Below are 22,389 nucleotides of genomic sequence, written 5' to 3' on the forward strand. Positions count from 1 at the left end.
ATATGAAGTAGGAATATTGAAAAGGGAAAAGCTATTTATTGAGTTGAATAATTTTTTGATATCAGCTCTTCACCATGCGATTTCCTATACAATAGGTATTTTTCATTTACTTGAATGTTTAAACAGCTTCATTTATGGTTGGGCACAAAATTCAAAATGACACATGCTGTATAAAAGCAAAACAGGATCAACTACAAATTGCATTTTAAAGACTTAATTAAAGACTTGTAAATCCATCAAAGTACTATTGTTTGTTTTTTCTTATGCTACCAGAGAAAATATGCAAAGGAAAGTTTAATATTGAAAACATTTAGATTTTGTCTAATATTAGATATTCCCAATAATACAGTAAACTTGTGAGACTACAATATGAATTCTTGAAAAGGGAAGTTTTGAAATGTGAATACATGTGGTGTTAGTACTTATTTGACAGTTGGTAGAAAAAGTGTAAATTTGTTCCTCCTGTCAAATGGTAGCATTTTAGAATGGAAGTATGTTGCATCTACGTGGATGATGAGAATAATTAGACAGTGTTTCTGTTCCTACTATAAAATAAACTACTGGTAACTTTTTCAGACTTTAATCAAGTTTTTCCCACTAAATTTCATTAGATTGAGCCTAAGGTGAGCTTTAGTGCCCCTATTTTCTGCCTAAATGCTTTGTTTATATAAATCTTTTTCTGTAAAGAAATGGAGAAAATAAAACGTGACAGAAAATGTAGCTTTGGGTATTTGAGGATATGGTGTGGGGGAGAGTATTTACCTGTCTACTTCATTTATATAAAATGCCTTTTTGTATATAAGCTGTGTTATGGATCTTATGCTCCCCACAGATGTGTGTCTGTACCTGATAGCTAAATTTGGTGACAGTTTACAGTGGTATAATTACCCATTTGGACTGACTCTGATTTCACACTACTGGAAATCAGGAGTAACTATTGAAATCATTGGTGTTATGCCAATGTAGAACTAGTATGAAATCAAAACTAAACCTAATGGTATCTTACTTTTCCTAAGTGGTTTTTCCTACAATCCCTCTTTTCTGCCTCATTGGTTTGTAAATTTCATGTTTTATAAACCTGTTGAATGTGAAATCAGTACAAGTTTCTCTACTTCATGATTTATATCTCTATTTAGATTGCTGCTGGATTTGGCTGAGACTTCCCTAGGAGCTATGCATCTATGAATTGTGCCAGTTTCCCCTAGGATGAATTTGGCCTATGAGGTTGATCAGAGGGCAGAATCAGGCTCTGAGGGCAAGATTTTCAAAAATGGGCACCTAAAGTTAAGTCCCTAATTCTATATTTAGGTACCTGGAAAGATAATCTCAGAACTGCAACGTGTTCAGCACTTCCTGAGGCCTGCCTGTTTGTAGGTGTCTAAATACAGATTTAAGAAATTAACTTTAGACATCCACTTTTAAAAATCCTGGTCTAATGTTTTATTTGCTGGTTAAGTTCAATACATTGAATACAACACTGTGTAAGTCATTTAATGAGATTTTTAATACAGATATATCAGTGCCTGGCATTAATCTTTATAAATTGCAGTCAAATCATCTACTGCTGTGAGTCCATTCATATATATTCACTGATATATATCCACATGAATGGTCTCATATATATTGCATTTTCCACTGATAAATGGTGAGTCGTGTAATGACAGTAACCTCTGACTAATGTGATAAGTAAAATCTTCCTTTCAAAAATTGTTATACTAAAATGTAATCCTACAACCTGGATATGAGAGCACTCCTCTGTTTTTAAAACTTGCTGGGGTTGGCGACTCTGCCCAGGAACAGCAGGCAGCTGGTACGATGCTCATAGATGAGAAACAGAAAGGGGCGGTCAACGACAAAGCGAATCTGAGTGGAAAGGGGCATGAACCCTACTGTAGTCACAGCTGCAGCCTCTGTGCCTTCCTCATTCACAGTAATCGTGCCTTGGTGATTGAACTGTAAAAAAAAAAAAAAAAAAAAAAGACAGAAAATGCAGAATCCCTTTAGTTAGACTTTGAAGTCTTAGTATTTTGTCTTAGGTGAATTGCACTAGAATTAATTTGCTGAAAGCATGGGGAACTTTAATTACAACATCACATCTTTTGTATCCTGCTTGTGGCTTTCTTGTGTTTTCACTGGTAGCTCCTATATGGCATCAGTCCTCTGGCTTTGGCGAATCCCTTTCCTGACTGGTCATGACCTGACCCCTCCCAGAAATGTATAGTCTACCACCAGTGGTTCTCAACCAAGGGTACGTTTACACCTGGGGGTACACACAGGTCTTCCAGGGGGTACATCAACTCATCTAGATATTTGTCTAGTTTACTGCAGCCTGCGTAAAAAGCACTATTGAAGTCAGTACAAACTAAAATTTTACACCGACAATGACTTGTTTATACTGCACTATATACTATACACTGAAATGTAAGTACAATATTTATATTCCAATTGATTTTATAATTATATGGTAAAAATGAGAGTGTAAGCATTTTTTCAGTAATAGCGTGCTGTGGTACTTGTATTTTTGTATCTGATTTTAGTAAGCACGTAGTTTAAGTGAGCTGAAACTTGGGGGTACGCAAGATAAATCAGACTCCTGAAAGGGGTACAATAGTTTGGAAAGATTGAGAGCCACTGGTCTACCACTATGTATGGAAAAAAACACGGACTCCCTATGTTCCAGGAGAGGCAGGTATATTGTGTTATTTGCTTAGCTAAGTTGTGAATTATTGTCCTTTGTTGCCACACTTCAGATGACAGGAAATAATAAGTAGAAGAATGAGTGTAGAAGGGGAAAAATTACCATATCAATGATGACTTTCTCATCTGATATTCCAGAATAGTCGCCGTTGTTGTCAAACAGTGTTTCTATTCCCATGGATTTCAGATAATCCGTCAGGTCATAGCTCTTCTCCAGTTTAAATTTAGGCAGAACTACCTCTCTTGTTCTAGTTAGAAACAGAAATATTAAAGGTCTTAGAGAAATATACATCACATCCCTTAACTATGCATGTCAGTTCCATTCTTATCAAGCAGGCATGACACTGACATATACAGGAGTCCTGCTCTATGTTCTCCCAGGCTTAATTTACTAAAAGGTAGGGCATTGTCTGTCTAAGCAGTTTTTCTAAATCTAAGGCCAAAAAAAAAAAAAACAACCAAAAACCAAAACCCTATTAATGTATTACATGCTTCTAATGCTTAAAAGACTTAACATCAGTTGTATTTCTACAGTACATAGTTCATGTTGAGATGACATAGGTATTATAAGCATATGCATCTATCTGTTATGAAACTCCCTGGCACAATAGGTTAGAGTTTTACCAAGTACATACAACAGAGGTAATTTAAAGAGAGAGAGAGAGTTCATTGTTTGTTCATCGATTATAAGGCCAGAAGGAACCGTTATGATCATCTAGTCTGACCTCCCACATAACACAGAACATAGAGTTTTGCCAAGTTATTCCTGCATCAAGTCCATAACTTCTGGCTGAGCTAGATTAGTGGTTCTCAAACTGTGGATCAGGACCCCAAAGTTGGGGGAGTGGCTTAAACTTGCTGGGGCCCAAGCCCCAGCGTCTGAGGCCGAAGCCAAAGCCTGAGGGCTTTGCCCCCCTTGCTTGAAGCGGTGAGGCTCTGACAGGCTCAGGCTTCAGTCCCTCTTCTTGAGGTTGTAGTAATTTTCGTTGTCAGAAGAGGGTCATGGTGCAATGAAGTTTGAGAACCCCTGAGCTTGACTGGATCTTTTAGAAAGACATCCAGTCTTGCTTTAAAGACTTCAAGTGATGTAGAATCCACTGCATCTCTAGGTAGGTTATTCTAATGGTTAATTACCCTCACTGTGGAAGAAAAAATGTGCCCCTCTTCTCTATTCTGAACTTGTCCAGTTTCAGCTCTCCGCCATTGCATCTCATTTATGCCTTTGTCCACTAGATTGAAGAGCCGTCTGCGATCATAAATCTCTCCATGTAGGTAGCTATAGGCTGCAGTGAGATCACTTCTTAACCTTCTCTTTAAGCTAAATAGATTGAGTTTCTTTAGTCTCTGAATGTAGGGCAGGTCATTCTTGTGTCCCTTCTGAACCCTTTCCATTTTGTCAACATCTTTATGAAGTGTCAACATCAAAAATGGACACGCTGTTCCAGTAATGGTCTCCCTAATGCTTTATATAGTTGTAACACACTGTACAAGCTCTACTCTACATGCCCCTGCTTATGCATCGAGGTATCACACTTGCTTTGTGTGTGCTCTATACCACAAAGCATGATGAGTTTATGTTCAGTTGGGTATCTGTCATGACTCCGAAGTCCTTTTCTAGGTCATTGCTTTCTAAAATAGTCTCCCTCCTCCCCCCCCCCCCCCAACTATGACCTACATTGTTGGTTGCTAGATGTATAACCTTGCATTTAACTATATTAAAATGCATATTGTTCAAGTGAACCCAGCTTAGCATGTGATCCAGATTATTCTGTAGAATACTCTTGTCGGTATTATTTATCCCACACCAATTCTTCTGTCGTTTGTAATCTCTACCACCTCCTATTTTTGTTTTCTTCTGGATTATTGATAAAGAGATTGAATAGCTTTGGGTCAAGAACAGGTTCTTATGGGATCCCACTGGGAATTCTCCCACTGGATGATTTTTCTCCCTTACAATTATTCTTTGAGATCTATCATTTAACCAGTTTTTAATCTATTTAATATAAACAACACTGATTTTTGTATAATGCTAAGTTTTTAAAATCACCATGTAGTTCAGTACTAAGTTAAATATCTTCTAGAAGTGTATTATGTCACTGTTTACTTTTATCAATTTAAACTTCAAGAAACTATATCAAGCTTGTTTGACAAGACCTATTTTACCTGTTTGTCATGCTCTTTTGCCATCTCTCCACCACCTGAGGGGTCAGTTGCTTCTCCAGTGCTTTCATGCCCGATAGTTTGTTTGGAAGCACAATCAGCATGCTGATGTTCCCCACATATGGCAGCTGAAGCACACCACAGTCTAGCTCATGGTCTGCAGCAGCCAGGAAGTTTCCTTTGGTCTGCATCATAGGAACCTTTATTGTTTCTCTCTCATTCAGTCGGAAGGTCCGTTTGTTTGTCATTTCCACTGGAAACTTATTTTCCCAAGTTCCTGTTAATATAGCAGAAAACCTCATCCTTATTTCTATATATAATTGTAGTTTGTAAATGAAAGATGTTAAAATATAATTTTAGTGATGAAGGCTTATTTAGAGATATCATTGCAAAATGTAGCCTGGCTGATCATTAAGTTGTGGCTGGAATAAGAGGGAATTTGTTGTGGCAACTTAGAAGTAAAAGCCTACTTTTTAAAAAATGAACATGGAAAAATGTAAGCACATGATTTGCAAGTGTGTGTAGATGCCCAAATTAGATGTTTGTCTGACTTTGCTGTACACATTTAAAGAAGTTTAAATGCACATGCTGGTCTCAAAAAAATCACTCTAAAATATAAAGTGGAAATCATTTCAAAGATATTGGAGAGAAAATGTAATTCTCAGATTATGAGCTTTAAAAGCAGATTGAGCTTTAAAAGATCTGATGTTGATGTTTGCAGATCAGTGTAATTCTGCTCAAAATTAGAATTCATCTTATAATATACTGTCTCATCAACATAACTAAATACAGCTAAATTTTAATTTCCATGTGAAACAAAACATTTACATTTTGCATATCAAAGCTTTGACTTCATTAAACTGAGAACTTTTAAACAAATATGCTACTGCCCGGACCGTCACTGGGGTTAGATTACCCAGTCTGTGAGGTGCTGCTCACTCTTGACTCAGTGAAGCTGAGGAAGTTCAGCACCTGGCAGGATCAGACCCGAAGGACCTGATCCAACTCCCGTTAAAGTCAGAGGAAGTCTTCCTATCGAGTTCTAGGGGATTTGGATCAGGGCTGGTGAAGACACTCTGAGGGTCCCAAGTGTGCATGAATAGTCCAGTGAAAGTATGATATTAAAAGAATATAGTTGATATCTGCCTTTTTAATGTAATGTTGTATTCATAATGATGGCTCTGGAAGGAGTTCGTCTTGTTTCTTTGTAGATGGACAGGTACAGTTAGAATTTTATATATTACATTTATTTTGGCTATTGGTATCTCCTTTTAAAATCAACGGCATTAGAATTAAGTGAGCAAATAAGTATAGAGCACAACAGTAAATGCATGGAGGAGCTAATACTGTAGAACCTTTTTAATAACCTTGTAATTGTGTGCAATGTTAGGAAGTTGGTACCTTAATTTCACTGCTGAAATTCCACCCACTAAACACATTTTCTATAACATGCATCCCATTTGATTAAGGAAGTCTGACTGTCACCTTTGATCTTCACCTAGAAAGGCTTGGCTAAGTCTGCCATTGTGATTGCTTTTGGATGGCTAGTAATGTGGAGAGGATCAGATGCCTCACCTTTCATCCGAAAGTGTGTAATCATGTTGCCAGAGAGAACCTGGGGCTGTATGCGTAATTTTTATCAGCAGAGTAATAATGCATTGTGCAACAGGCGTCATTAGTTAAGTTTTGTGTTCTAATATTTATACTAAAACTTTTCTGTAGCTCCTCCCCATCTATGGGTTTGTACTAGAGTTGTAGAATGTCTAACATTTTGGACTATTTTAAGAAAACAAAAATTGTATGAGAAGCCACATTACAGTTCAGTTTTATTTTTAAAAGCCCTTCAGGTGGATGGGTCTCAAAGGTGAAGAAACGGGAAGTATTGGGCCAGTAGTAGTTAGATTTAAAATTTAAAAAAAACAAACTCACTCCCCTTTTGGGAGGACAACTTTTTTTTTTTAAGATTATTTTTTAAAGGACGGGGATGTCAAAGGGAAGCAGTGTGCTAACGCTAGGACTCATTCTAGGAAAGGCATGATAGCTTGCTGACCTAATACAGGGTGGTGGATTCACTGAAGGGCCGGGGTGTGAATGCACGAACTTCAGGATAGGGCTTAAGAAAGAAGCCCCAGACTTCTGTTGCACCTTTCAAAGGGTTTAAAAACCAGCTGTGTAGCAACTTAGTCAGTTTGCCGCTATAGAGGTGCCCACTGTAAAGAGGGTAGGGTGGGTGTGATGAGTCCTGCCTGTCCCCACTGACTCCTTGCCCCATTCCTGTCTCTCCCCACTGGCCGTTTGCCCCAGTCTCTTCCTCCCTTCCCCCCACCCCTTTCCCACCCATTCCTAGTCTCTCTCCCCAGGTTCTTCATGCTAGTCTCTTCCCCTCCCCTGCACCAGTCCCAGTATTTTTAACATGGCCAAAATCCTCATATTTCCTCTTAATTTTCTTCCTGAGACAGCTGAACCATTTTTGCTGAAATTCCCTTTCCCCAAAGTAGCCTGCATCAGATACCCAACATTGAAAAGTTGCCAAACTTTGTTTGTTTGGGCTGAAAGTTATAAGAAACTGAAAACCATTTCTTGTAATGTGATGTTTCAGGCAGTTTAACTCCAGGCAGCACTACCAGCTCTACCCATAATTAAAAACCATTCAAGAGACCACCTTACAAAACCACCACCCCCCAACCATAATGTATCCCAACCATAATGAATGCTGTTCTGCTCTACCTTTTTATTAGAAGACCACTTTTGTTAAGCTTGTAACTTTTGTCAGGCCCTTGAGTAGACCCTGGGTACAGATCACTTTCTGCATCTGTTAAGCTCAGGGTCTTTGACCCTGGCTGATTCTCTGGATTCTGAACACTTTAAAACTCTTTATAAATGTGTGGGACTGAATTCAACCCGCTTGTATCTCCCTTGAAGTCAGTGGAGTTGCACCTGCTTATAGTAGGACTGAATTTGACCATTATAACACACACTGCAGTGATCCTTCCTGCGAGAATAGTTTTGCATAGACTCCCTTAGCTATGACTGTTTTTCCTGAGGTGATGGATACAAACCATATATTGCCTCCTTGGGGCAGGGACCGTCTTTTTGTTCTGTGTCTGTAGAGTGCCTGACACAGTGAGGTCATGGTCCATTGTAGTAGTGGTAATTAATTAATTCATACAAATTCTTAATACCCAGTAGGACTATGAAATAAAAACCAATTATTGTGGCCTAAGCTGTAGTCTAGGTTTTTGACTCATTCTTGGTTCCTCAGATTGTTGTGCTTCAAAACATAAATTAAATTAACCCGTTGCTGAAAACTGAAATAATTTTTTTACCTTTAAAGTAAATACAGTTGAGAATCATCATCATTGTTGTCGGGTTGATGTTCACCAGAGCTTCTTTTATTAACCCTTTGGTCCGTTTCAGGATGCGCTCATTGGTTTTAGTGATGAAGGCAGGGTCTGAGAAGTCAGATGATTGGGCCTCAGCAAAGTAGTAATTTTTCGTGTTGTTTCTGAAATCGTCCATAATGGAAAATTGCTTCCGAATATAAAGATCATTGACTGACCGCAGTGTGTAACCGAAATTGCGTCTGAAGAGCCGGTGAGTTAGTTTACGGAAGAGGTTGTGAATTGTCATAATCTCATACTTGGAGCTGGCGTTAATGAAATCTCTGAAGCCTAGAACAGACAGTACCTCCTGGTGTGTTTGTCCCTTCAGCCCTAATGAAATCATAGCCATTGCAGTGGAAATACCAACAGGAGCCATCAAAATGTTATCTGAAGAATTGGCTCTGTCCTTCAGACTCCGATAAAGGTTGAAGCCAAAGTTTGCATTGAGGATATTAAGACGCTGGATTCTGGTTTTACCGTGGAATAGTTCAAGAATATTTCCTTGCTGAATTTCAGAAACTGGATATGGATACGGAGAAGCATCAATTATGTCACTATAATCATAATCGCCAAATATCTTTTCCCAATCTAGATAGTCTTCCTCCTCTTCTTCCTCAGCAATCAAGTCATTGGTTATAGTGTTTTCCTTATGGAACTCTGGTGGAAATTTAGACATATCGTGGGTTTCATTTTCACGGGGATTTATAGTTCCAAAGTGCTTATTAAAGTCTTTGATCCCACAAAACGCAGCTGTTATGATGAGAGAGAGAACAAACAAACGAAACAGGAGCTTCATTGTGACAGGTCAGAAGCTGGAAGACAATATATCATAGTGAGAAACTGTATAGTATCTGAGTTTTAAGAGGTTACCCTTTTCTTCAGTAGGTTGTTCAAATTAATGTTGAGTCCTACAGTGGATAGTTGGCTGGCTCCTGCAAAGATTTTTTTGGTGTGTGTAGCAAAGTTGGGACTCACCGCTGTGGTGCCTCCTGCTGGTCATCTTGAGAATTGCTCTCCAGCATACAGAGCACCTCCTCCTGGCCGGTGTCTCACCTGCTGCTGGCCCCGTGTCCCTCCCGGACCTCCGTGCCTGTTATCTCAGGGTTCGGCCCCAGTAGTACCCCTTTGCTCTGGGTCTCCCCTCCCAGAGGGGCCGCCAACCCTCTAAACCCACCTTGCCTCAGTGGCTACTGCCAGTCATCATCTAGCCCCCGCTCTCTGGGGCAGACTGCAATCTGTCATGGCCACTCATCATTGGCAAGGGGGTAGGACCTGCTGCCTTTTCCTATCGCTGGGCTGTATCTCTGCAGCCCCAGTACCTTTGATAGGCCTACAACAAGGCCTGCAGCCTGGGGGTTTACCGGGCTGGAGCTCCCTTTGCCCTTCCCCAGAACTGCTCCACTTCAGGTACCTTGCTCTCAGGTCCTTCCCACTCCATGGCTAGAGTGAGACTCCTTCAGCTCCTGGCCCTTAGCCCTCTTATAAGGGTCAGCTGGGCCTCAATTGAGCTGGCCACAGCTGTGGCTGCTTCCCCAATCAGCCTAGTTTGGCTGCTTTTACCCCTGTTCCCCAGGAGTGGGGCAGCCACTCCGCTACAGTGTGTGATAGCCTTTCCATTTTAGTGGTGCCTAGTATAATTAATTCTTGCTCATGTAATATCTCAAGCCTGGACCTGTCCTGGTCTGAGACCTTCAAGTTCATTAAACAGCAGTTGATTTCTGTCTATGGAGAAAGTGTCATTGCTTTCCAGCTTGTTTTACACACAGTTAGCCCAGGTCTCTACTAAAATGCCCAGGTCTCTTGTATATTATAAAGCTTTAAGCTGTAAGAGTATGTGTACTTAAAAAAATTTAAAAAGCTGAAGTCTGATAGACAATAGCTTCCAAATGTTTGAATTTAGTAGGAAATCATTAGTTTAGAGCACATCAGAGAGATGCAAAGAAAACATGACAAATGTTTTATATTTGTAAAACATACTTTAAACATAAAGCAAATGGGATTTTTATGGGCAGTTTCTTTGAAAGGATGGAATTGAATGAGGATGGAATAAAGGAGATCTATGGACATAGCACAGTCCCTCAAGACATATGCATTTGTTTAACTTTATTTACTGAGATTAATGTCATTGGGACATGCATGTGACTTTGCCAGAGCAGGGCCATATTTAGGTGCACGGTTCCGTAATTGTACGGGTTTTTCTGTTCCAGTCAGCTTCATCATTTACCCTTTTTTTGCCTAGATTTTTGAGGGAATTCTTTGGTTTTAATTTTTGGTTTTCTGGGCATTGTACCTATTATTTATTTAATTTATGTGTAGGATTATACAATGTATGATGCTCCTTTTCCAAAGGTGGGATCGCTATATAATTAAAAGTAGAGCAGCAATAGCTTTTGTAATTATTAGAAATGCCAATGTTTTTCTTAGAAGAAAGGGTTTAGGATCAAATTGAAATGAAAGTAGCCTCGGTTATTTCTTCAGGGAAAGTGCTTTGGTAGAATCTGTTTTTCTTATGGAAGATTGTTCCTCAGTTATATGCACGCAACTCTTGTTGATCCCACTGAGTAGCATGAATGTCTCAGAGGGTAGAATTTGGCCTTATGGCTTTAAAATCAAGAGCTGCGCTTATATACATATTTTGTGAAGAGACTAGAAACCTGGCTTGCCAAGATGCCGGGTACCCACATTTCCCAGAAACAGTCCCTAGATATTTAAGCACATGGTCATATTGATTGTCTTGGTTAGTGACCTAAAATACATGCAAAAGCTGTAATTCACTGCTGTGATATCAACTAAGGATGGAATGCAAGGATTTGATAATATGCTATTCTATGACAGAAAGGGGTGAAAGTAGTTGGAAAGTCAAACTCAGGATTTCTAAACCAGTATCCCATGGCTACACAAATTAATTCAGATTTTGTTAAAATTAATTATTTTTCTTGTTCCAGATAGGATTTATTTAGTTAAAGGTAATGTTTAGAACCTGCAATGTAGGATAGTACCATTGAATGCCACTATTTCAAAGACCCTTATTTAAAACAGACAAAATGTTAAAAAACAAAACAAAGTGTGGGGGGAAAAACCCTTGGAAGAGGTTTCGAAAGAAGAGAATGTAAAGCCGTTCTTAAACAATGAAATAGAGAACTAAGAGGGAGGTGGAAAGAGAAATATTTAAACATTTTTGTAGCATCCAGGTAATATCAGTCTCTCCTTTTTCCCATCTGTTGATGTACATAAAGAATGAAAATGAATTATTGTTGCATTGGGAACCTTAAAACTATTTGAGATGAATATTCTAGATTGAAACCGAACATTGTTTAATCCTTAAGGACTTGTAACAGAACAGTACTAAAACCTGTGCTATATAGTGAGTGAAGTACTGTAGTCTTAATAGCTCACTTTTTTTATTATTATTATTTTTAAAGTGACTGATGGCTACATTTTTTGTTCCATACTGTTAGAGGTTAAGGTACTTCTCTGGAAAACCACTTCTGTGCAATAATCACTAACAAAAGACAATGCTGTCTGTGGTTCCTAGTTTTATATTCTCACCTTTTCCATAGACTAATGTATTGTTCACCCTCATTCTATTGTGGGCAAAGCATTTCCCCCGCTATTGGAATATATTTTTCTTTAAGATTTTAAATCCAGTTCAAACGATAATAATGTTCCTTACCTCCAAGCCACTGTGAAGAGAGGGATACGTTGAATAGCTAGAATAAGGCGAATTGCTGGGTTTAAATCTGAACTTTGATGCTAGTAAATTGTATGGCTCCCAAAGTAAACAGGCTCTAAATCAAACACTGCTAAATTTGCCTTGTCAGCCAAAACCCCTTTACTTGCTTAGTAGTCTCTGCCAAGTGATTTGTTGCTTCTTCCATGGATCTTTTGTTGATCTTATGGTTTTGTGGAATGCTTACTTGCTTTTGCTCTGTCTGTGGGCTTGCAGGATGTGAAAGATTTTCTTCAAAAATTGTGTGTAAGAATGTGTATACTTTTGGATGATGTAGCTAGCTCTCTTTCTGTAGCTGTGCACTGTATATATGCATATGACACATACAAAACAAAGTTAAAATAACATTATTAAGGTTTCGATGTAAGTCACTTGAAAGTGACTGCTGTTTATTACACTGGTCATACTTGTTTCACAGTGACATTCTTCTCTCTCCATCTATTAGTTGTGTCTACCTGTTGTCTTGTCTCTTCTTGGATTGTAAGTTCCTTGAGGCAGGGACCATCTTTTTGGGACTGTGGGAGTGTGTGTGGGTGTGTGTAGTGCTTGATCCGTGATTGGGTTCTCTAGGTACTACTACAAAACAAATAATAAACAATTATAGTAATACTTTGATAGAGGACTAGAAATTGCTGCTTGTTCGAGTTCATCAGCAATAAAGTAAGTTGAACAGCATTGTCCGCACCTTACAGGTTGCAGGAGGTGGTGATCAGAATCTGCATATAATCCTTAGGCCACACGTTCTGCAACTCTAAATTATCTTTTCTGTTATAGTGGGTCTATAGCTCTACAGTATTTTATCTGTAGCAGAAAGTGAGATGCTGTTAAATCAGCTTTGAAAATTAGTATTGCCAAGGCAGTGTAACACAATCAAATGATTATTCTTCCAATATCAGTAATTTTAAGAGTAACTACATTATTATTAATATATTGAAACAGATGGAGAAACTAAATTCTGAAATGCTAGAACAACATCAGAATATGAGGCTATATTGACTGACTCTTAACAAGTGATTAAAATTATTGAAATCCCCTAATTATTTTTTCCTTTTCACGTTAGCTCACCAGACGTTTACCACCCATCAAGGAGGCCAAACCCAGGTTACAGAAGCTCTTCCGTGATTTTTGGCTGTATTCGGTACTTATGGGATTTGCTGTGGAGGGATCAGGTAGTATACTGTCCAGTGGGAAAAGTTGCATTGATGGTAGACCTAGGTTTATATCATGTGTAAGTGCAAATCAGCTGTTTAGCACTGACTATAGAGATCTAGAAGGACTAGGGGTAACTGGGAACGAACCACAAGGCAGGTGTCTTACCCGGCACTCCTCTGATGACAGATTGCATTGTGTCCAAAGTGCCCTACTTTGCCGTGGACCAGACTACAGAAGCGTACAATTTATTATTGTTTACATCCTCAGTTCACAAGTGGCATGGGCTAGTTGGACTGTGCATGAAAATATAAGTGTGTGATGGCTCTGATCTAGCATGGGAGGGTCAGGGATGACACACAGGCAAAGTAGAAACTGCTTATACGTTGAGAGGTTTCACCTGCAGCCATCTGAACAGGTTTATTACATGTTTGGAAAGTGGGCCATTAGTTTGAAGGTATATACCTGAATGTGTGAAAAGATGGTTTAAAGAGGTAGCACAAAACTTGGTGATACTTATTTTCATGGATTAAATCTTAATATCTGTTGGCGATAACCAACTGAGGATCAGTAGAAAAATCACTACACTAATTTTAGGTTTCTGTAGTAGCCTCATCAGTTGACCCAGTATAATGGGAGTATATTAGGATGTTTCTCCTAGACATGGTTTGTCTTTCTCTCCCCTCCCTGCGCCTCCAAATTTCTACTACAGGTCTTTGGCCGGAAGAGTGGTATGAAGGGGTATGTGAGATAGCCACTAAGTCTCCACTGCTCACATTTCCCAGCAAAGAACCGCTTCGATCTGTTCTTCAGTACAACTCTGCCATGAAAAATGACACAGTGACTTCTGTAAGAAACTGTTTCTTCCATTATGCCCCTTCAGACTTAAAATAATATATTAGATAGTAACCAGCAGATGCTGCTTAGGACAGCAATATAATGTTTTCACCTGACTCCCTTCATTAAATAACAGCAGCTTTCCAAATGCACTGCTGCATCCTGTAAGCTGTGCATGACTTAGCAGAACAAAAAGCAAGAGTATTAAGTAGTACAAGTGTGTTTTTTGTTAGCGGCAGCAATCCTCTGTTGGCTAAATCAGGTCTTTGTGGGAAGGGAAACCTAATGATGTTTTTGTGTTTTCTCCTTTTGTGTCTGCAGATGAAATATGCAGAACAGTGATGGGATGAATTTGGTTTTGGAGTAAAATGACATTCTGTAGTTCTCTCTATTAAAGTGGCTCCTAGCTGAGCCTTCATCTTTTGCCATTGCCTATGGCTTGGTACTTGTCCACTTTTTTCTCCCTATGTTTGCATGATAGACTGTAACAGAAATATGTGAGTTATTGTTTACAATGCAAGATAAAAAAGTCAAGGATGAATGACAAGTGTAAAACAGTCACATTCTTTGCTGGTATAACTTCATTCGTTACTCCAGCAGACAGTTTGTCCCTCACTTTTAATGAACTGTGTTGAGCTCTTGAACTTGACTTCTTCTGAGTAAGAGCATTGATGTTTCCTGCTGCCGCACGAATGCATCTTATGCACTATTCCAGTACTTCACTGTGTGCCACCAGTAAGTGCTATGTGCCTTTTTTATATCTTCTTTACCTGGATGCAAATAAGCGTGAAGGCTTTTTGTTTTTAAAGGCATGGTATAATCAGTAGTGTAACCTAGATTAAACCTTTTCAGAATGCAAATGAAGAGAGTGCCACCACGTTTGCTCGCTCCTTATTCTGAAGTTGCTTACCTTTAGGCTGAACTGAATGAGTTACGGAGCACCATCATAAATCTCTTGGATCCTCCTCCAGAAGTGTCTGCTCTGATCAATAAGCTGGACTTCGCTATGTCTACCTATCTACTGTCTGTTTACCGTCTAGAGTATATGAGGTATATTTTTATTACTACAGGTTGGTTTCCTAATCTTTGGTTTCTGGCATTTCATGAACCCTTCTGCCAAACTTGGGGACACAGGGTGAAATTCTGATTCTGTTTGAGTCAATGGGAGTTTTGTCATTGACTTCAGTGGGGCCAGGATTTCACCCCGGGAGTGAAATCTTCATCTCTGCCCAGGCCCGGTAGGGCAGGCAAAAGGGCTGCAGTGACATAAAGCGACCCAAAACCCCTGGTGCAGGAACAATGGAAGGCAGCTATAACGCTGCCTTCTGAGGAACCTCGTGCGAGTTTAAAACATCCTCAGCTCTGTCTCCCCTGGACTGCGAGTCCTGTACCAAACCTCTTGGAGGCATAGCACAGACTGTCATCCATGATGCTTCAAAGTTATCATGGTTACGGAATCAGTAGATCCTATATACAATTGTTGCTCTTGACTGGTGCATTTCGGCATTGCAATTAAAAATACACAGAAATAGACACTGGCAAGTCAGTACATTAAATGGATACAAAATTCCTAATGACTGCTATCAAAGAATGACTGTGGGTGAGAGCTGAAGAGGGCTCTTACTGGAGAAGGTGGGAACAACCGCTAAGTTGTATGTCTGTTTGGCATTAAACAATAAGGACAAATATTTTTATTCACAAAAGCCTTTCAGATATACTGTAAGTGCAGTTTTTTAAATACTGGTAGGCATTGCCATATTGAGCAAATGCAGCATGTAAAGAAGAGTGGGGTCTCTGTTTGTTTGTAGAAATACACTAGAAACAACTCACCAAATTGGTGAACTTTGTGCAAGTTTTCCCACTTCCAACAGCAATGTGAATTGTTTGCTTAGTAGCAAAAAATGTTTCCCCCAAACCCTTGTTAATTGAAAATAGACCCAAAGGCTCAGGTGTTAAATCTTATTGTAATTTAGTTTCTTGATGTGTGGGTATGTACTATAGCAGTGTTTCTCAAACTGGGGTCCCCAAGGGTATTCCAGGGTCTGCAGGCCCCGCTGATCAATTTCTCTCTCTCCCTCCCAGCGCCTCCTGAACGCTAAAAGTCCGGCGGCTCAGCGGGGCTAAGGCAGGCTTCCTACATGCCCTGGCTCCTGGAAGCGGCTGACATATCCCTGTGGCCATGGGTGGGGGCGGGGGTCTCTGTGTGCTGCCCCCACCCTGAGTGCTAACTCTACAGCTCCCATTGACCAGGAACTGCATCCAGTGGGAGCTGTGAGGGTGGTGTCTGCAGGCAGGGGCAGCCCGCGGAGACCCCCTGGCTCCCCTGCCTAGAAGCTGTTGCCAGAGGGATGTGCACCCAAACTCTTTCCCTCCCAGAGTCTGAACCCTGAACCCCCTCCCACACCCCAACCCCCTGCCCCAGCCCAGAGCCTGCACCCAAAATCCTTCCAGAGGCTGCACCCCCTCCCGCACCCAAACTCCCTGCCTGAGCCTGGTGAAAGTGAGTGAGGGTGGGGGAGAGAGAGCAATGAAAGGCGAGGGAATGGACAGAGTGGGGATGGGGCCTCGGAGAAAGGGTGGGGTGGGGACTTGGGGAAGGGGGCAGGGGAGTGGAGAGGCTTGGGGGTCCCTGAAAAATTTTAAATCAAAATGAGGGTCCTTGGGTTGCTAAAGTTTGAGAGGTTTCAGAGTAGCAGCCGTGTTAGTCTGTATTCGCAAAAAGAAAAGGAGTACTTGTGGCATCTTAAAGACTGACAATTTATTTGAGCATAAGCTTTCGTGAGCTGCAGCTCCCTTCTTTGGATGCATTCAGTGGAAAATACAGTGGGGAGATTTATATACATAGAGAACATGAAACAATGGGTGTTACCATACACACTGTAAAGAGAGTGATCACTTAAGGTGAGCTATTACCAGCAGGGGAGGGGAGAAGACCTTTTGTAGTGATAATCAAGTTGTCTGGTATGGTAACACCCATTGTTTCATGTTCTCTATGTATATAAATCTCCCCACTGTATTTTCCACTGAATGCATCCGATGAAGTGAGCTGTAGCTTACGAAAGCTTATGCTCAAATAAATTTGTTAGTCTCTAAGGTGCCACAAGTACTCCTTTTCTTTTTAAAGTTTGACAATCGCTGCACTATAGGGATGAGGCATGGTTTCCATGTTTAGTTTTGTCTGATTGTGTTAAATTATTATCCTCCTAGGGTATTGCGTTCAACAGACCAAGATCGCTTCCAAGTGATGTTTTGCTATTTTGAGGATAAAGCTATTCAAAAAGACAAATCTGGTAAGATTACCTCAGCTGTATGCTACCTGAGAAAGTAAAATTTGTCTGGCTAATATCTTTTAGAACAAAATTAATGGAATTAGGTCAATTTTAAGTGAACCTGCATTACATGGATATGCTTTAAAGTATGAAGTATTTTGAATTGTGCATGTCAGAGATAGTCTTTGACTTTATCAGAAGTGGACCATACATTTTGACATTTTGGCTTGGTGGCCAGAAAGCCATTGCAAATGAACTCTTTAGATCGCAGCTGACCACTAACTGCTTATTTTTCTTACAACATAGCATGTAGGCAATATCTGCTTGTGCTCTCATTTCTTACTAACGCTTACTCTCTTTGGGGGCAAAACGCTCTGTTACATACTTTCTGTTGCGCTAAGCTCCTGTCTCTTAACCTGTAATAAGGCCAGATGTGAAATGGAAAAAAAGTGGTCTAGCTGCTTTGCTCCAGGGTGGGGTTGTTGCACAGTGTGCGCCTGTTTCAGGAGGCGTGTTAGGCTACGTCTACACTACACAGCTTTTAGCGATATGGCTGTGTCACTGCAGCTCTGTCTCTACAGCCGAGCCGCTAAAAGTTGTGCAGCACAGCTGCTGTTCGTCGGGTCTCCTGCCGACAAAAAATGCCCCCCCCAACGAGCCGCATTTGTGTTGTTGGCAGGGTGGTGGTAACACCGACGGAAGACACACATTTTGTCATTCAGTTGCCGGTATAGACATAGCCTTAGAGAATTGCAAGTCACCTTTATGTTCAGAGTAGTCTGGTCATTATTAAAAGTTTTGACTTGAGTCAGTGCAGTGTGTGCGTACCCAATGACATAGTCCTAGTAAAAATAGCCGTATGGAGTAGGTATACTCAGTGTTTCAGTCAAATTTCCTATAAATTGTGTCAGCGTAAACTTTAAGCAAATAAAAAATATCCATCAGCTGATACTAGCTGAAAACGGTGAGGGGAAGAAGACTAAATCAGACAGGACAGTCTTCTCCATTAAAATTTCACTGATGAAACAGCATTATGGTCACTTGTCACTATATGCATGAAGAGGTTTGATTGCAATTTATGGAACTACTTTCTGGTTCTCAACATATTTTGGGTAGTCCATTGAATCAAAACCATTGCCAAAGATTTGTATTCAGAGTGAGGTTTTGTAGCAACTCCTGCCCAAGTGCTTTTTTCTGAAACTCCTGAAGTTGATGATTGGTCCCATCACCACTCTTTGTTGTTGGGTTATTAATAGCTCTAACTTAGTATGTAAACGTGATTGCAATTACACTTCCTCCCCAGCCGCCACTGAGAAATGTACATGTTTATCTCTTGTCATTTCATCTGGATTATATAGAACTGCAGCAAGTGTAAGGTAGTAAATATGTAGGAAGAGTCCCTTGAGTATAAATGCCCCCTATTAAACTACAGTATAACCTGTAGAAACCACTCTTACCAAATAGCTAAACTGTTCATGTTTTAATTTGAGATATTCTATTGATAAACAAAGTGACTATTTTGCAGAGCTGTGGCATATAAGAGGAGGAGGATACTGCTAAATGCTATTTTCAACTGGTGGTGGCTTATTTTCAACTTTAAAAAAAAACCTTGCTCTTGCTGGAATGAACATTATTTAGAATTGTAAAGCAGCTTGATTCAGTGTTGGCTGAGTACAAATAAACATGTTTAACTGTTAATGGTGCAGTATCCAAGGAAAATTTAATTCTTATAACAGGGCACAAAATTTTTCTTGATTCTTCTCCAGGGATGATGCAGTGTGTGATAGCTGTTGCAGATAAGGTGTTTGAAGCTTTCCTTACAATGATGGCTGATAAAGTAAGCTAAGTGGGAATGAGATCTGCAGTGTAAAGTGTGTGTGTGTGTGTGTGTGTTTGTTTTTTTTGTGAAAGCCTTTTTAAAAACACAGAAGTGTCATGCCTCTCTTTGGAATATCTAGGCTAAAACTAAAGAGAATGAAGAGGAGCTGGAGCGACATGCTCACTTTCTCCTAGTGAATTTTAACCACATTCACAAGAGGATCAGGAGGGTTGCAGACAAATACTTATCTGGTCTTGTAGATAAGTGAGTATAGACATCCCTGCTATATTACCTTTTTCACACTGCCTACTTGGTTATCAAGAAGAAGAATGCATTTGTATAGGGCATTCATTTAGACTTCGTGACTGCCAGTTCTGTCAAACAGTCATTTTGTACATAGCAAAGATGAAAATTTCTGATGATTAAAAAAGGCCTAGAGGGCTACTAAAATGTTATCCTGGTTCTGAAATCCATCCTATTTGAAATCCTTGCTTAGTTACTATTGCAATCCTCTTCCTAGTATCCACACAAGATGGTCCACATCGCAGAATGTTAAATAAATGCAAAACTATACTCTGCTTTATCATGCTGTGTGTAATTCAACTAAGCTTTCGGTGCCCTCTGCTGGCCAGTAGTGTGTAGTGCATTTAGTATGTGTGTTTACAGAAAATACTGAAAATCAAGAACAAAACAAAATGTAGGTTAAAATGGTAATCTACTCTTTAGTTCCCTTTCCTTTCCTCCTTGGCACACATGGATGATACGGAGCTGAAGTCATGTAGCCTGACGTTATTGCCTTGATTTTCAATGGGAGTTGTGTACCCGATTGCCTCTGTGCCCTTGGAAATCTCCCTTCTGAGTCTGCCTTCAAAGAGAGCTTTTGATAACTCCAATCTGTTGTGAGCCATGATCAACTTAATCCCTTATGTTTGGTATAGGTTTACACATAGAGACATTGCTCTGTGTGTATCTTCTGCGCCTTTTGGTGAAGGCATAATTTTTTTCACCTGTCTATTCAGTGTGAACTTGTTTTATTTTAGGTTCCCTCATTTACTGTGGAGTGGAACTGTGCTCAAGACCATGTTAGATATCCTCCAGACGCTGTCACTCTCTCTCAGTGCGGTGAGTACTTTATTAACCCTTTTATTGCTGATAGAAAGTGCATGTATATTGACCAAAGTTTTCATAACAGTGGAACAGAGATACCAGATACAACTGAAGGTGCATGTTTGCAAAACATACCTTATGCATCATTCAACAATGAAGTGGCTAAGTGGTGTAGTGTTACCCCCCCCCTTTTTTTTTCTTTGATTTAAATTATTCATTTCACATTGATAATGATTTTGCCTGAAGATCTGCTTATTTGGAGTTTTAAGTTGCTTGATAATATCCAAGAAAAGACACCTTTCATAGTAAAAAGACAAGGAGTACTTGTGGCACCTTAGAGACTAACCAATTTATTTGAGCTTATGCTCAAATAAATTGGTTAGTCTCTAAGTTGCCACAAGTACTCCTTTTCTTTTTGCGAATACAGACTAACACGGCTGTTACTCTGAAACCTTTCATAGTAACTTACATTTCTGAAATCACCTTAAATCCAAAGATCATAAGTTATGTTACAAACATTATTAATCAGTTAAAACTCAGAATCCCTATGCGAGGTAAGAAGTGTGCAGTTTGATTATTTTAATTTAGGATTAATGCATTATTGTATGTAAAGTGTTTTGAAGAAAGAAAAGTGCTATAGAAGTACTATTTTATTTATTTTCTCATGTTTCGTTTTAAACCATAAGATAGTTTATAGTTATGGTCATGTTGAAAACAAAACCAAAATGCAAGAGTCTGCTTTGTGGGATGGATAGTGTCATTAGCAAACTGACTTAACAAAGCAAAAAGTGTAGCCTGTAATGAACAAGTCAATCAGACATGGGTGAATTGCTTCTTTTTGAGACTTTAACATGCTTTATTTTAGGACATTCACAAGGACCAACCATACTATGACATTCCAGACACCCCGTATAGAATCACTGTCCCTGATACATATGAATCAAGAGAGGTAAGTGGTTTCTCTTGATGAGGTGGTCAAAAGCAGTTTAATTGACTTGTCTCAGTCAGCTACTCCGAACAGTCTTGTTTTGAAGGTGCCTTCTAAGGTAAGGCTCATGAGCTGTAATTTAGCTACCAGACATTTTGAAGTTCATTCTGAATTTCCCTGTTTCAGAATTGCACCTTACTAAAGCATAACAGTTTTCTGCCTCCCAGAACACACTTTTTGTAAATAGGCTGCAATATCCTAATGCCATTAAAAGTCTCTTGAGCTGTCTCTGGCTGGTGCCCTTAATGTTGCTTACTATGCCACTAAGCACAATGCTGTTTGTGGATTATTGGCTGGCTGACTGGTGTATCAATGCACTTTTCCTAGAGTATAGTGAAGGACTTTGCTGCCCGGTGTGGGATGATTCTTCAAGAAGCAATGAAATGGGCTCCTTCTGTCACAAAGTCCCACCTTCAGGTAACTAACTTGAATTTGTGAAGAAATAATTTATGATCCTCAGAAATGTACAAAGTTCACCTACCTTGAAATCACCGTATATCATTCGACTAAATGCATTTATACTTATTTTGTAACTTTTTGGCTATTCTGATTCCTTATTTTTCCCTGCCCCCCACAATAATGGAAGCATCACTAAAATCAGTAGCAATTTAATTTTGTTTTTGAAGTAGTCTTCAAACAATATCTTTGCTAAGTTGTTCAAATTAATGTTCAGTACTTCAGCCATTCTGTTCCGCTTTGATTCTATGTTAAGAATGCAGAATGTTGCGGAGGTTTAATTACTCTCTGATTCAGTGTTATGCGAGTGATACATTCTGATTAATGTGCATAAAAATTCATGCATTTTAAAATTCTCAGCAGGTGATCAGAATGCAACATCTTTGCTGCTTTGCTATTAGAGAGAGGTTTTCTCAGACTTTTAATTCTCTTTCAAATACAGTAGAACCTTTGCTAACTTAAAAGACCATGGTAAACTACTGAATTTTGTGACTTAGCAAGTAAGGACTTTATCCTGCTGCTAATACCTTTTGCTGAGTCGTGGTAGCATGGGAGCAGGATAACATCTCTGTTAACCCTGTCCTGGGAGGTGGGGGTTAATCTTTAGTGCAGGTTAGAGCTTCTAGAGTAACCTGCTTTCTGTTACCTCTCTTCCTCCCTCAGCACTGATGTGGCAGTTTCTGGAGAGGCTCAAGAATAGTCTGTAGTACTTCAGATCTACCTGTTACATTTGTATTCCCGCCTGTAAAAGAAGAGTGGACACTAGTTTTTCAATCTTCATTCTAGCAGAGCAA

The 22,389-nt window shown here is 39.6% G+C and overlaps 2 protein-coding genes across 8 annotated transcripts in view; one reads left to right on the forward strand and one right to left on the reverse strand.

Moving 5' to 3' along the window:
* Positions 1 to 22,389, forward strand: part of PI4KA (phosphatidylinositol 4-kinase alpha) — a 96,318-nt gene that overhangs the window by 40,007 nt on the left and 33,922 nt on the right. For all 7 annotated transcript variants that reach the window (XR_013348089.1, XR_013348088.1, XM_077835224.1 and 4 more), the window contains exons 20-28: positions 13,031 to 13,139; positions 13,832 to 13,968; positions 14,873 to 15,006; positions 17,164 to 17,246; positions 18,992 to 19,062; positions 19,184 to 19,308; positions 20,085 to 20,166; positions 21,017 to 21,100; positions 21,467 to 21,556. Coding sequence is in view for 5 of the 7 variants with exons in the window: in XM_077835224.1 (XP_077691350.1) it covers positions 13,031 to 13,139; positions 13,832 to 13,968; positions 14,873 to 15,006; positions 17,164 to 17,246; positions 18,992 to 19,062; positions 19,184 to 19,308; positions 20,085 to 20,166; positions 21,017 to 21,100; positions 21,467 to 21,556 (915 nt within the window). In the remaining 2 variants the exon portion in view is untranslated. The remainder of the gene's footprint in view (positions 1 to 13,030; positions 13,140 to 13,831; positions 13,969 to 14,872; positions 15,007 to 17,163; positions 17,247 to 18,991; positions 19,063 to 19,183; positions 19,309 to 20,084; positions 20,167 to 21,016; positions 21,101 to 21,466; positions 21,557 to 22,389) is intronic.
* Positions 1,682 to 9,036, reverse strand: SERPIND1 (serpin family D member 1). Its single transcript, XM_077835226.1, has 4 exons — positions 8,184 to 9,036; positions 4,861 to 5,134; positions 2,801 to 2,945; positions 1,682 to 1,953 (listed from the first exon to the last, which is right to left on the reverse strand). Exons 1-4 carry the CDS (start codon positions 9,034 to 9,036, stop codon positions 1,762 to 1,764), a joined length of 1,464 nt encoding a protein of 487 aa, XP_077691352.1. The 3' UTR covers positions 1,682 to 1,761.

This window comes from Eretmochelys imbricata, chromosome 15 (genome assembly GCF_965152235.1).
Source record: "Eretmochelys imbricata isolate rEreImb1 chromosome 15, rEreImb1.hap1, whole genome shotgun sequence".
NCBI lineage: Eukaryota > Metazoa > Chordata > Testudines > Cheloniidae > Eretmochelys > Eretmochelys imbricata.